At 35.1% G+C, this 14,561-nt stretch overlaps 1 protein-coding gene across 3 annotated transcripts in view; it reads left to right on the top strand.

Annotated features, from left to right (window-relative positions):
* EXOC2 (exocyst complex component 2) overlaps positions 1-14,561 on the top strand; it is a 248,708-nt gene that overhangs the window by 58,417 nt on the left and 175,730 nt on the right. For all 3 annotated transcript variants that reach the window (XM_026511359.4, XM_026511361.4, XM_044388711.3), the window contains exons 3-4: positions 2,363-2,539; positions 4,726-4,852. In XM_026511359.4, coding sequence (XP_026367144.1) covers positions 2,363-2,539; positions 4,726-4,852 — 304 coding nt within the window. The remainder of the gene's footprint in view (positions 1-2,362; positions 2,540-4,725; positions 4,853-14,561) is intronic.

The following is a 14,561-nucleotide window of genomic DNA, read 5'->3' as shown; positions in this document are numbered from 1 at the left end:
TATTTTATGAAGCAGATTTCTTGGTTTGCAGTAACTTAGCAAAAATGTGTTTTAGAAATTGAGAAATCGGGTCTTACGATCTTATTTAATTTTTATGACATTTAAAATAATCTGTTTGAATCTATGTTTAAATTTAAATGGTGGTTATTAACTTTTTTTTTAGTTAAAATGCAGAGCAGATATTAAATCAGAGAAACCCTGATAGCAGCTACAACTAGATGAATAAACTATTGTTCTGGGTAGTTTTTTCCCAGCTTGTAGTATCATGGATATCATTTATGTTTGCTCATCTGAACATGTTTTTAAGGCTTCCTGTCTATATATTGGAAATCTGTTCCCATTCCTCAGTTTTAATCATAAGGTTGTTCTCCAGCAGGGAACCTATATTAGGAATGACTTTATATTAAGTCCTGACATATATATTGAGTTGTTTTCTTTTCTGAAATGAGTTAATATTTGAAGTCACAAGAATCTTTTTGAAATTATAAAATTTTAAAATATTAAGTTAGTGTATTAACCTAGAGTGATATCAAAATACCTACCATCTATAGCACTAAAACTGTTTAGTTTATTAACTAAAACTTTTTCCATCATTTAAAAAATACATAGACTGATTTATATATGCATAAACATTATTTGAGCAAATATTCATTGAGTTATTTCACAGTGCTTCTCTTGAAGATGGAGAGGAGTTCCAGGGGTGCTGTCAATCTCTTAAATTGTTTACATTTTTCAAAACAAAATGGATTTCCAGGAAAGATATCAAAGACATTCTCATTTTGAAAAAATAATTTTGAATTATGAATGCATTTAAAAATGTGGAAATATTATACATTTAAAAAAATCAACAGAAAACCTAGTCCTGAGGAATCCTTTAAATTGCTATTAGAAAGACAGAATTCCGGGGGCACCTAGGTTGCTCATTCAGTTAAGCTGCTGTTGGTTCAGGTCATGGTCCCTGTGCCCTGGGATCGAGCCCCACATTGGGCTCCCTGTTTAGTGGAGAGCCTGCTTCTTCGTCTCCTTCTGCCCATCCCTCCCCCACTCCCCTGCTCGTGCTCGTGCTCTCTCTCTCTCAAATAAATAAATAAAATCTTTCAAAAAAAAGCAGAATTCCATACATGTATAAATAATGGCTGTTTTAGGGAAATCTCTAAAATTCATTATTTCAATAAATGCATCTCTAAAAGGTGGTTGTTTTTATTATTCTATGGTTAATGTAACGTTCTTACTAAATAGTGCTTTAAGTTGTAACAAAAAATGACTTGAATCCCTTCCTAAATTTTTTCAACCAAATTTGGCATTAGTTGAGGTGTTCCTGGTATCTGAAAAAAAAAATTGTAATTGCCAAACTTGACTGTTGAGCAATATAAAAAGTTAAATAATGAGAAAAGAAAGTGTGAAGTGTCTGAGTCTTTGCCACACACATTTTGGTTTATTTTTTCCAAAAATATTTATGAGGTTGTTCTGTTTTACGCAAATGGAAAATACAAAGAAAATAAGTTAGTAGAGGAACTGGCAGTTTGTCCACGTGGTGATATATTGGTGTTCTGTCTGGGGTCACATCTTCCTCACTATAATCTTTCAGTGCCTCCCTGTTTGGTTACTGCCTAAATTATAATAATTTACTTGATATCAGAGCCTGAGATTCCAGGCATGAGTTGACGTTTTGTGAGTGCTGGCTTACTATAAGAGCAGAATGTAGTCTAGTGACGGTATCATTAGGGAAACACTAAGGCAGCATGAACTTGCATTATAGGATACAGATATAAAAAATGAAATAGTAATCCAGTAAGGCCCAAGAACATTAGCTAGATTTGCCAGACTCCAGGCTATACTTGAAATATGTACTATATATACCATATATAATTTAAACACTAGGAAAAGTAAGTGCAGATTGTTTTTAGGAAGATAAATAATATGTTTTTAGGGAGTGATAGATACACTTAGTATACATTAGAATTTTATATCAATAACTTAGATTTCTAATAATAGCAATAATTTCCTTTCTAAAACCTATGAAAGCAATTTAAGATTCTCATAGTCTGAGTAATTTGGAATGCCTACACATAATCATTATGGTTATTATTTTTTAATTCCATTGATGTTTGAAGAAACTTAAATATAATTTAAAGAAGTCTTAAATATTAGAGAAAAAGGATTAGACAAAAATCAGTAGAGACAGTATATTTGCAAGTTTAACAGTGGGTATATTCAATAGTAGAAATAACTATTGAACAGGAAATGTTATTTCCAGATTTATTTTTCACTTCATGGAAAAAGCCTGGTAGTACTGACAGAAGAATTGTCTTTTTATGTTATAGACATGTCTAAGATCTTATCTTTGTTCTTTTATTTTCAGGTTTGACAATTTGTGGACATAATTGCCTTCTGACAGCAGAATGGATGTCGGCAAGTAAAATAGTATGTCGAGTGGGACAAGCTAAAAATGATAAAGGAGACATTATTGTCACAACCAAGTCAGGTGGCAAAGGAACCTCAACAGTGTCTTTCAAGCTCCTCAAACCTGAAAAAATAGGTATCATCTTACTTCTTATTTTTAAAGAGGAAAATGAAAATGGGTTTTGTCTTTCAAAATCTAAAACTGGTAGATTTGTATAAAACTTACCTACTCTCACATCTCATTAACTTATTAGATTATGTTTATTTTGACTGGAATGAGATATTGGTTAAAATTTACATTACTTTTGGCAGTTTGCTGAGGTAACAGTGGAACCTAAGGAGGATGATCATGAGAGAACTATCATCCTAAATTCTTTATAAAATTTATTTCTTTAACGTTGTGCTTTGCCAATTTTAGTTCCTTGCTCTTGAACGCAGTAATTGCATTTCTTTCTATTATGCAGTTGAGATTTGAGGTAAAATATCCTCCTCATTTGGCCAAATTAGCAATAGTAATATCTAAATAATGTCCTTGTTTCCTTCATTTTCTCTATCCTTTGAGGCCAGGACAAAATGTTGCCTGGCCAAAATGTGCTTTTAGCCCACCAAGCAAGAAATAAGCACTTTCTTTTGTATACTGTAGCACTTGAAGTGTTACTTTCTGTGCACTTAACACTTGCTTCCTCATGTTAGGGCGAGTTAAGAACTTGGCCCGAGGAGCCAGACTCTGAATACTAATCTGGGCTCTCGCACTACAAATTGTGAAACTTCAGTGCTAGTTTTTTTGTGGGTAAAGTGGAACAGCAATATTACCCACCTACCTACCTTGTAGGATTAAACGAGTTAGAGCATGCATGTAAAGTGCTTAGTATAGACCCTTACACAAAGTTAATGTCACATTCCTCTCTTTGGTCCTGTAATGTCTCGTACATGGTTAGTACTTGATAAATATTTGTATAATATAGTAATATCACAGGCATAATTAAGCCCAGGTCATACTTCTCTCTTATACTGAAAAGTAAATAATTTTGCAAATTGTTTTTGTTTTCTTAGAGTGTGGAGCCTTTCTACATCACTATCTTCCTTAAATTCCTAGATTTTTTTTTTCATAAATAAAAATTAGGTAAGGATTTAAGGAGAATACAAAATGGAATCTTGTGTGTGTGTGTGTGTGTGTGTGTGTATGCAGACACACACATGTATTTTATATATTTATATATATTTTAAAATATATTTATATATTTTATATATAGTATTTTATATATATATATGCAGACACACACACATATATATGTGTATGCATATGTATGTACATATATAATATCCCTGTTTTTGTTTACTCATTTTTATTTAACGTCTTCAAAAATGAAAATTAAAGCAGGAACTTGTTACCAGTTTTCTGGAGGAACTTAAAACATTTTGGCAGAATCCAGCAATGCCTTATGTCATATTTATACAGTAGATAAAGACAACTTATTTGAACAGTTTAATTTTATTCTAAAGCATCCTGCCCAGGACCTAGCACAGTATAAACTCAATAAAGGCTTATCGAGCCTAATTTAGGAGTATCTAGACTTGAGTATAACCTCTAACAAAACCTCTTGTTGCATGCTGGCAGAACTGTGGGTGCTGATAGAATTTGTGGGTTCACAAAAGGTCATATAACTAGAAGTTGCCTGGGATCAAATACCTTCCTTTATGAAGTCTTCACAGGCCCCAACGGCTCCTCTGCTGATTGGCCCTTTGCCCATTTTCTGTTTCAACCCAAGTTTAGAGATAGTAAGCATTTGAGTCCTATGCCAAAGTGAGTGACAAAGAACTCAGTCACATAAAAGAGGGTTACCATTTTCAGAGATTATGTTTTGTTCACAGGGTTTACCCTTTTTTCCTGAATGTCCTAATCATTTCCATTATACAAGCCATGCATTTCTTGGAAAGTATTTGACTGTTTTCTTTATATAAAGAAATGTTGGATATTTTTTGAATTAACCAAATTAATTTTACTATTTATTGTTTGTAAAATACATTCATTTTAGCAGAAATTTTTCTTAGAGGCTTAGTGTGCCTTCTCTATTGACTAATGTATAGTGAAACCATAAGCCAGGCAGGAGGTGTTGTATTTATCTTTTTATAGATTCTTAGTGTTTTTCATCAAGCCACCAGCTGTTAAAAAAAAAAAAATGACGAAAAACCAGAGCTTTTGTGCTCTCAGATTTCTTAAAAATTACCTTAGCGTGCATTTTATATTAGGTCTTTAAAAAGGGAAACAATTGGGAAAGGCTTAGTGTGTATCTCATTAAGGACATGCTCCTCATTTGATAGGTCTTTTGGATCAGTCTGCTGTGTGGGTTGATGAAATGAATTATTATGATATGCGTACTGACAGGAATAAAGGAATTCCCCCCTTGTCTCTGCGTCCTGCTAATCCACTCGGCATTGAGATTGAAAAGTGAGTACCATCTTGCCTTCAGTTTTCTTTATTGCTGAAAACTTTTATATACTTAGAGTAAAGAAAGTGAAACTCCAGAAACATCCAGGGAAGCACAGTTGAAGACATTTCTATTGTTGGGATACAGGTGTTATTTCTGAAACCTGGTCAGCTTTGCTGCCTTGTGAATGTTCCAATTAGTTAAAAATTTTGGCGAAAACGACTTAACTCTTTAGTTTTTTAAGTTTACATTTTGTGAAGAAGAGAAGTATCTTGAAGTTTATAATAACTAATACTTTTAATGATATGAGAATTAATTCATTATCCAGGGCTGGTGAGTTTAGATGGTACTTGAAATCAAAATAGAATTTTCCATGTGCATGATGTTTTGGGGAAATATTTTAGAATGATTAGGCCCACTGTAGTCTTTTATTTTGTTTACAACTCCTGCCTATAATTTTACTTAATCTAGACTTACTCTCTCAGAATTGTCGCAGGTAAATGAGAGTTTTCAGGATGTAAACAAATCTCTAATTTTCTATTCTTAATTGCTGGGATAGTGTTTTAGCAACTTTTATAATTAGTACCTTTATCCTTACATCTTACTTAATCAATTCATCTAACATCTTAATCGTGTCTAATTTATTTTCTAGCCTTGGTGATTCTGCTTATAGAGTTATATACTTAGTGTTGCTCTATAAACACTTACTGAAGGTGACAAATTAGTTCTGTTAACACTTTAACTGTAGTTTTATTTTAAGTTTTTCTAGGAATGGGGAAAATTCTCTACTAATCTTTATATATTTAACCTTTAAGCCTACACTTGAAGACCATTGGTAATTCAAATAGCAAGCTTCTTTTTCACCTAGTGGGGTTTTTACCTCTGACTAAGAGGAAGGGAGCAAGTGTTTGTCTTGGGAATTCACCATGTGTTGAAAAAATCCTGGGGCTTAGCAGCTTTTAGTGAGCTTGGACTGTCCTAGGTCACATCTTTGAAGCTCTTTGGCAGTATGGGTCATTCTGGAGCTGTTTTGAGGATTTCAGTGCTCTATAAATTTAGGAGTTTGAGAATCAAGAAAGTGCAGAAAAGAATGGTATTTGCTAGCTACTTAGTTGAGCACAGTTTCAAGCATGAATAGACTTTGCAGTTGATATGAAGCCTTTTAACAGCCTGCTTCAGTACTCTTGAAAGCCAGCTTCTTTCTAAGGCCTACCACAAAATCAGTGTAGAACAGGAGGTCCTTTTTGATTGTTCTTTCATAGGGAAAATACAGTTTTATATATGGGCACAGGGAGTATAGGAATATTGTATGAATTTTGTATGAGCTTTAGACAAAGCTGTCAAAGTTAGGATTAAATTGAATGTTTACTGTCATAAAATGGATTTTCTTAATTTTCAGTTTGGCGTATAAGCCACCCCCTATTTGACTTCTTTACCTTCTCAGGTCCTTCTACCTTTTAATTGTCTTTATTATTTCCATTTTTGCTGCTACCCAGAAAAGGGGTAGGCTTGAACTCTCTCTAATAGCACTTTTTCTTAATATGTGTCAGGATTATTCTTAGGGAACATTGGTAACAGCAGCCAGGAACAATAGCACTAAAAGCTTGGCTCTCAGAAGTTTTCTTTTTTTCTTCTCTGAGAGGTAGTCTAATTTAGTCTAGAGCCAAACTCAGTTTGAGCCATAGCTCTCCAGCTTACTAGTAGTAGGACTTCGAGCAAGTTGCTTAACTACTCTTTGCTTCCATTTCCTCAGGTGCCACATGCAGTACCTGTGTCAAGGGTGTTTGTGAGGATTCAGTGAGTGAATGCTTTAGAGGAGTGTAGCTCATAGCAAGTGCTTGATAAATGTTAGTCATTATTACAGTGATGCTTTGCTCTTCTTGCATAATATACTGTTCATGCTCTGCTCAGTCACTTAGGAAGAGACTCTCTTTCTAATAACTGTTAAGATTTCAGGGTAACAACTTGTTTTAAAATCTTAAAATAGGGGCGCCTGGGTGGCTCAGTCGTTAAGTGTCTGCCTTCGGCTCAGGGCGTGATCCCAGAGTCCTGGGATCGTTCCCCACATCAGGCTCCTCCACTGGGAGCCTGCTTCTTCCTCTCCCACTCCCCCTGCTTGTGTTCCCTCTCTCGCTGGCTGTCTCTCTCCCTGTCAAATAAATAAATAAAATCTTTAAAAAAAAAAAACTTAAAATAGTATTATGTACATTCATTTAAGAAGTGCTTAAATGGCTATAAAGTTAACAGTAGTATTTCTGTCATGTTACTTAAGTTTCAAATAATAATTTGCTCAGCCATGGGATAAAAAGTAGTCTTTTAAAAAGGTAAAATCATAGCTCTCATAGAAATATGAAATGAACACATGTTAAGAGCTTTTATTTAATTCATTAGTTAATAGGAAAACCAGTAAAATGTTAAAAGCAGTTCAGAGGAAATTCCAGAGGGTAGACATAATGGGCAGTGAGAAATGCTGAAAGATGTAGGCTGGCCACATCTACTGCATGGTAATTAGTCGCATCTTCACCTGCCAGGTATTTCTGTGGCCAAGGATCTCTGGTCACCATCAGCCCTCCACAAATTAACCTTCTGTTTCTACAACTGAGTTGCAAAATAGGGACAGAGAAAGGCGCAGGTCCCTATAGAATCAGAAAACACTGGGAAGGCCCTCCAGACTGTGCGAAGACATCCAGTAGTCCTTTTGCACATTTGAAGTCTTGAAATTTTTTCAGTAAAAGAGAGACAGACTAGAGATACTAGAAAGCAAGAAAATGAAAGGTGAAAGTAGGTAGAATTATAGAAAACAAGAGAAGAGAATGTTTTTGGCCAGAAAGCTTTTCCAGGTTCCTTTTTATTTTCTAAAGATACTGTCAGGAAAACAGCATTTATTTTACTGGATTCTCTGACCTCAGATAGAGAAACCTTATTTTAGAAAAAGAGAAAAGGAAAGGAAGAGCAGATGTTAAAATATTGATGTGGGTTTTATTTCCCTGACTCTATTTATTTTATTTTATTATTTTATTTTTATTTTTATTTTTTTAAGTAGGCTCCACACCCAGCTCGGGGCTTGAACTCACAACACTGAGATCAGGATCGCGTGCTCTACCGACTGAGCCAGCCAGGCGCCCTTCTGACTCAGATTTTTTGAATAAAAGCTTTGCTCTCTGTAGGGAATGGTGTACATTCAGGTTAGAATCCCTAAGAGTATTTCCTTACTGGTTTTTATTTCTGTATATTAATGTCATTTGGGGGTTTCTTTTATTTAAAAGGTTGGGAGAGGATCTAATTTTAATTTTTTAAAATATTGTCATTAGAGAAGGAATAGTAGGGTTTTAATTTTACTTGTTTGTTGAAACATATTAACTGAGAAGGTTTGAAGAATTATGATTGCTTATATAAAATACTGCGGTCCTGATGAATTATCATTAAAATTGTGATGTCACTTTGGAAGATGAATCAGCTGCTGGTAATTGCATTGTGAATGTTTATGAAATTCTCTTCAGCTGACAGTCAAAATGTACAATATAGGAACAGTGAGAGGTCCTGTAGTGTTGTGGCCAGTTCATCTGAATAAGAAAAAGCAAGTAAGAGTAGAAGAATGTAGTTTTCTTGTTGCTTTTTGGTGTGAGTCAGAGTTTAATAAACAATTTATTGGTGTGCCCCACATGCATACTGTTGTCTTTCAGTTACAGTTTTAACAACTGGCATTTATTAGCCTTCTTCGACTGCTTAAGTCCTTCATATTCCTAAATTTTTCACTGATGTTGTGCACACATGGTGCCTTGATGCTTATAAAAATGTTACTAATTGCTTGGAAAAAGACAGACTTCACTTTGAACTGAGACTAGGATTTAGTTATAAAAAGTCTGTATTTCTGATTTATACTGATTGTCACAGATGTATATGTTTTTTGCGTAGCTTAAATTGTAATAGAGACAAACCATTTAAATTGAAAGAGAAGGTAAAACAGGTTCATGCTAAGTAAAAGCTGTCACTGGGTTATATTCCTTTTTTTTCTTTTAGAGAGTGAGGGAGAGAGAGAGAAAGCATGTGTGCACACGCATGCATGCACGGGTGGTGGGGAGAGGCAGGAGAAGAGGGAGAGAGAGAATCTCAAGCAGGCTCCATGCTTAGCATGGAGCCCGAAGGGGGCCCAGTGTCACAACCCTGAGATCATGACCTGAGCCAGGATCAAGAGTCAGACGCTTAGCAGACTGACAGCCAGGCGCCCTGCTAGGTTATATTTCTTAAAAGAAATATTTGTCTAACTTGAGAATATTAAGTTTTGTTTTTGGAGATTGTACATATATGGGAATGAGGACATAAAAATAGAGCTTTGCCCTTGTTTTTATATGATCTACATTTGTGAAATAATTACATAGGAATGCCTGTCTAGTTATTTGATGTACCACTAATACCTGTTTTATTTCTACATGGATTTTATGGGCAATGCACATCTGATTTTCTTCTCATCAGTTTGGTTTTTCAGTAGAAAGGAAAGGTGACCAATTTTCCCACTACATTTAGAAACCAGGGACAGGTGGCAAAATGATTCTCAGTATGAGTGTAGAAGAGAAGGGTTTTGGATAAATTTGCCTTTTAGAAATGTTATAAAAACAGGTTTGTGGGCTGTGATACAGTACCTAAGTCCAGAACCTGTCAGACCCTCCCCCCTCTGAAAAGAAAAAGAAGGAAAGAAAGACACAACCAAAAGCAAGCTCATAATATTTAATACAAAGGGTGAAAACAATGTTGCTAAAAATTGGAAGCTAAAAGAATGGAGTATAATATTACAAACACTCAAAAGAACTATATAAGCCCACTTTTACTGTATTAGCCTCCCCACCTTTCATCTTCCCATCTGCTAAATCAAGAAAGCATGTTCTCTTCAATACAGTAACACAACTATACCCAGCCTTACTCTGTGGGGTAGTTAGAATTTTTCTCCAAATGATTTTTGTTTTGCTCATTCACAGGTCATTACCGAAGATTGTTCTCATACTTGAAAACAAATTCTGATATGTTAGAAACATTCCCGTTAACTTTATATCTGACCACTCAACTCACGTACCTGGGTCTCCCCATGGTATGGGCTAAACCTTTCCAGAAGATTTAAATCTGAGCTTACACTGCCATCTAATGGAAAGCATATATTTTAGGGGCGGCAAGAGTTGTCAGCTACTGAAATTGTGTTTTGATTTCTTTTTTTTTTTTAATGTTTTTTTATTATGTTATGTTAGTTACCATACAGTACATCCCTGGTTTTTGATGTAAAGTTCGGTGATTCATTAGTTGCGTATATTCTGATTTCTTAAAGAAGACATTTCAGGAGTGTACACAGTAGAGTATGTGTTGCTTTCACTCTCTGACTCCATGGTAGTATATTTAAAGTGTGGATTTAGTTTAAATTACTCAGAATGTACCTTGCTTTTACTGAACTTGTTAAGCCATCACTTTAGTCGGTGGGTTACAGCCTAAATTCCAGTTACTGTGAACAAACATTTCAGTTTTAACTCGACTTTGTCAGCACCATTGACACAGTGCTTCTTCCTTTGCTAATACTGTTATTAGGACCATTAGCAATTCTCTGCATTGTAAATCAGCTCTCCCTTCACTGTCCTTAAATTTCTATCTTTCTAGATGTGTAGTTGTGGTTTCATTTTATACCTAAGAGTCACTGGTTCTTTATTTGACAATAGAAGTACCAGGTTCAAGTCTTGACTATTTACATGGAACCTCTCTGAGGCTGTTTCCTCACCGTAATGTGGGAATATATAACTCACTATGTCATTATGACAATCAAATGAAATGATACTTAGGAAAGTAGTCTGTGAAATATAAAGACCTAAGTATTAAGAATAGAAATAACAGCAAATAACATTCTTGAGCATTTATTATGTGTTAAAAACTGCTAAGCCTTCTACATGCATTATTTATTTTAATCCCCAGAACATTCCTGAGAGGAATATATGATCCTAATGTCCAGTAACTGGGAACTTAGAGGATTAAATAGCTTCCCAAAGGTTATACAGACAAATCTTTAGCAAGCTTCCGAGATTGAACCCAGAGCCCGTGCTCTTAACCACTACTTATTATTATTGCTTCCCAATTATATAATGCAGTGAGTCATCTCTGCTTTTGCAGTTATGTTCCCTGTAGAGCTTCATTGTTTCTAGGCATTGTCATTCATTGTGTTTTTTTTTCCAGATCTTCTGTTTCACATTCATTTTGAGGTGTTTGTGTAAAAGATTAGTATATTTAAGTATATATTTTGGTATAGAATACTGACTCAGGATGTCTTCAGCTCTAAGTAACAGAAAATGAAAATTAATTTAAACTTTAAAAATGTATTTATTTTCTCATAATATACAAAGTCCAAAGGTGGTGGACTTCATTTTTGGTTGAGTCAATGACGTAGTAATGTCACTAAGGTGTAAGGAACCTTGGTTCTCTGTTCTGCTGCACTTAGCATAACACTGATTTTCTTCGTAATTGCAAATTGGCTAAAGCAATTTCTGGTATTGAAGCAATAACAACGCATAATAAGGAATAACATAAAAATCGAATATTGAAGCAATAATAACACATAATAAGGAATAAAATAAAAATTGAATATTGAAGCAATAACACACAATAACTAATAAACCTCAATAATGTCTAGATGCAAAAAGACACTATCTCTTCTTGATTCTCCTTCTTAAAAGTATGGAGACCTTTCCCAGAAATGCTCCAGTAGATCTTTCCTCAGACATCACAGGTCAAAACAAGATCACTCAATAGATATAGCAAAACAAATATGACAAGCATGATTTGCTTAGGATAATTGATATTTACTCAAGAAAGGTACAGTTGTGCTATTGTGTGGGTTTGTTTGGTTTGAGGGTGGAGAATGAATGTTGGATTACTAGCCAAAAGTGGACTTAATTGTGTGATTTCAGGCAAATTATTTTACCGTTCTCTTAGAATTTTGTCACTTTTAAAAAAAGATTATTTGAGAGAGAGAGAGAGCACGTGTGTGCATGTGTGGGGGGGGACAGAGGGAGCGAATCTTCAAGCAGATTCCCTACTGAGCAGGGATCCCTACCCAGGGTCTTTATCCTACAACCCATGAGATCACAACCTGAGCCAAAACAAAGAGCTGGGAACTCAACCGACTGAGCCACTCAGGAACCCCAAATTTTGTCATCTTTAATATAATTTCTGTCTTATTCTTGTAACTCTGATTCTCAGTATAGGTCTCAATACTCTTCTTCTGATTTAAATTTATATAGTAAGATTGGTAAAAGAGTTTTAATGTCTTTAGTAGGAAATCACTGTAAAGTAAAACTCAGTCTTAGGGGTGAATATGAAGAGATATGAGGAGATAGTATTTTGACCAAGAGATCCAATACTTTCCAAACTCCACTCGACTCATTTAGGTGCCTAAAGGAGCTATATGTATAAGAAATAATAGTACATGGGAAATGAGATACTGGTAGGTGGATTAATGCTTCAAATCTCAGCCTACTAGAGCTCTCTGGTAGAAGGACATGGCCTATCCCAAATGTCTGACGTGGCTCCTCACCACTCACACTAATGCCAAAGCTCAATTTCAAGTTCTTCTGCCCTTTCTTCCTCTCACCCTTTCCCTGCCAGTGCATGGTGAGCCCATGATTGAAGAGATGAAGGCGCAAAGCCTGTGGAGGCCTGGCCTTGCCCATGTGCTTCTCTTTATCACAAGGAGACTCCACTATTAGTAATGTGGCCAGACCCATTTCTGCTCCTTCTTGAGGAGGAGGGAGATGGGGAGGGGCTCCTGGGGTAGGAGAGTTTCCTAACAGCTCATCTCCTAGAGCCTTACCAGACATCAGGTCTTTATCTTGTGATAAGACAGTTCTGTTTATATTTATAAAAATAACAGTTTGGTACATTGTTAATGAGATGTTTCTAAAGTGTAAGAATCAGGTGAATTTTAAGTTTGGGAAGTTTAGATAGCTATATATTTGCATTGTATCACCAGTTTAAGCATTTTTACTGTTTAGGATATGACCTTTTCATATATGCTATGTATATCCAGGTTTTTTTTGTTTTGTTTTGTTTTGTCTTGTTTTGTTTTGTGTGTGTGTGTTTTACATATTTTCAGCTTTCTTGAGGCATAATTGACAGATAAATTTGTAAGATACTTAACGTGTACATCTTGGTGATTTGATAAATGGATACATTGTGAAAGGATTCCTACCATCTGGTTAACTAACACGTCTAACACCTCCAATACCTCACATATTTCTTTTCTTTTCTTTTCTCTGTCTGTCTGTCTTTCATTTGTGAGGGCATTTAAGTTCTACTCTTTTAGCAAATTACGATGATATAATACTGTGTTACCAACTATAGTCATTATGTTTTACATTTGGTCCTTCAAGACCTTATTCATCTTATGGCTGAAAGTTTGTACCCTTTTACCAACTTCTTATTTCCTCCACCCTCTAGCTCCTTCAGCCATTTTTCTGCTCTCTGTTGCTATGAGTTTGACTTTTTAAAAATATTTTACACATTTTTGCAAATCTGATAAAGGGTTTATATTCCTTATATCTGATAAAGGGCTAATGTAAATTTGCAAATAATTTACGTTATTTGCTGAATAGACGTTTTCCAAAAAGATACATAAATGGCCAACAGGCATATGAAAAGGCAAGGCCACTAATCATTAGGAAAATGCAAATCAGAACCACAGTGAGATATCATCTCACAGCTGTGTTAGAATGACAATTATCAAAGTCAAGAGATAATAGATGTTGGTGAGGATATGGAGAAAAGGGAACCCTGGTGCACTGTCGAGAGGAATATAAACTGGTGTAGCCATTATGGAAAACACTATGGAGATCCTCAAAAAGTTGAAAATAGAACTACTATATGATTCAGCATTTCTATTTCTGGGTATATATCCAAAGGAAATGAAAATAGGATATTGAGATATTTGCACTCCCGTGTTCATTGCAGCTTTATTCACAATAGCTAAGGTGTGGAAACAGCCTAACTGTTCATTAATGGATGAATGAAGAAGATATATATATGTATAATGGAATATTATTCAAGCATGAGAAAGAAGGATATCTTGTCAATTTGCAACAACATGGATGTACCTTGATTTCATTATATCACACAGAGAAAGACAAATACAGTTTGGTTTTTTTAAAATAAATATGTTGAGCATGATTTAACTATTAAACCCATGGGGGCTGTGTAGTCTCAGCCATTTCACCAACACATACAACTGCTGTATTTGGTTTTGTGTCTACATTTTGCCCTTGTTTCTTTTACTTGCTATTATTGTATCATAGATCCTCTTCTGATACTGTTAATCCCTCTTCCTACTTCTGCTCCGATTATGGGTAGGGAACCACCCAACTGTAATAAAACTACAGGGCTTGAGTGGAGGATAAAGCAGCTCAGTTTGGCTTTTCAGAGTCTCTTTTTGCTGCTTTTTTGTCAGCTGTATCTTTAATCTGTGAGTTTGGAACTGATCCTTGATCGAAGAGGATATCCTTGATCGAAGAGGATTTCACATAGTTGAATAAGTCATCAAGACTGTTAGTGGTAGGGATTTAGTTGATATCAGATGATTCTGTAGTGCTTTTTGATTTTGTTAAGATAATTTAACTTTCTGAACAAGCGAAGTGTTAGGACCACATAGAATCCCAGTTTAAGTATCGAATATATGTAAAGTTGACAAAAAAGTGGTAGGTATTTCTCCAT

Source organism: Ursus arctos, unplaced genomic scaffold (assembly GCF_023065955.2).
Source record: "Ursus arctos isolate Adak ecotype North America unplaced genomic scaffold, UrsArc2.0 scaffold_31, whole genome shotgun sequence".
NCBI classification, from domain to species: domain Eukaryota; kingdom Metazoa; phylum Chordata; class Mammalia; order Carnivora; family Ursidae; genus Ursus; species Ursus arctos.
This window is presented reverse-complemented; position numbering and strand designations above follow the sequence as displayed.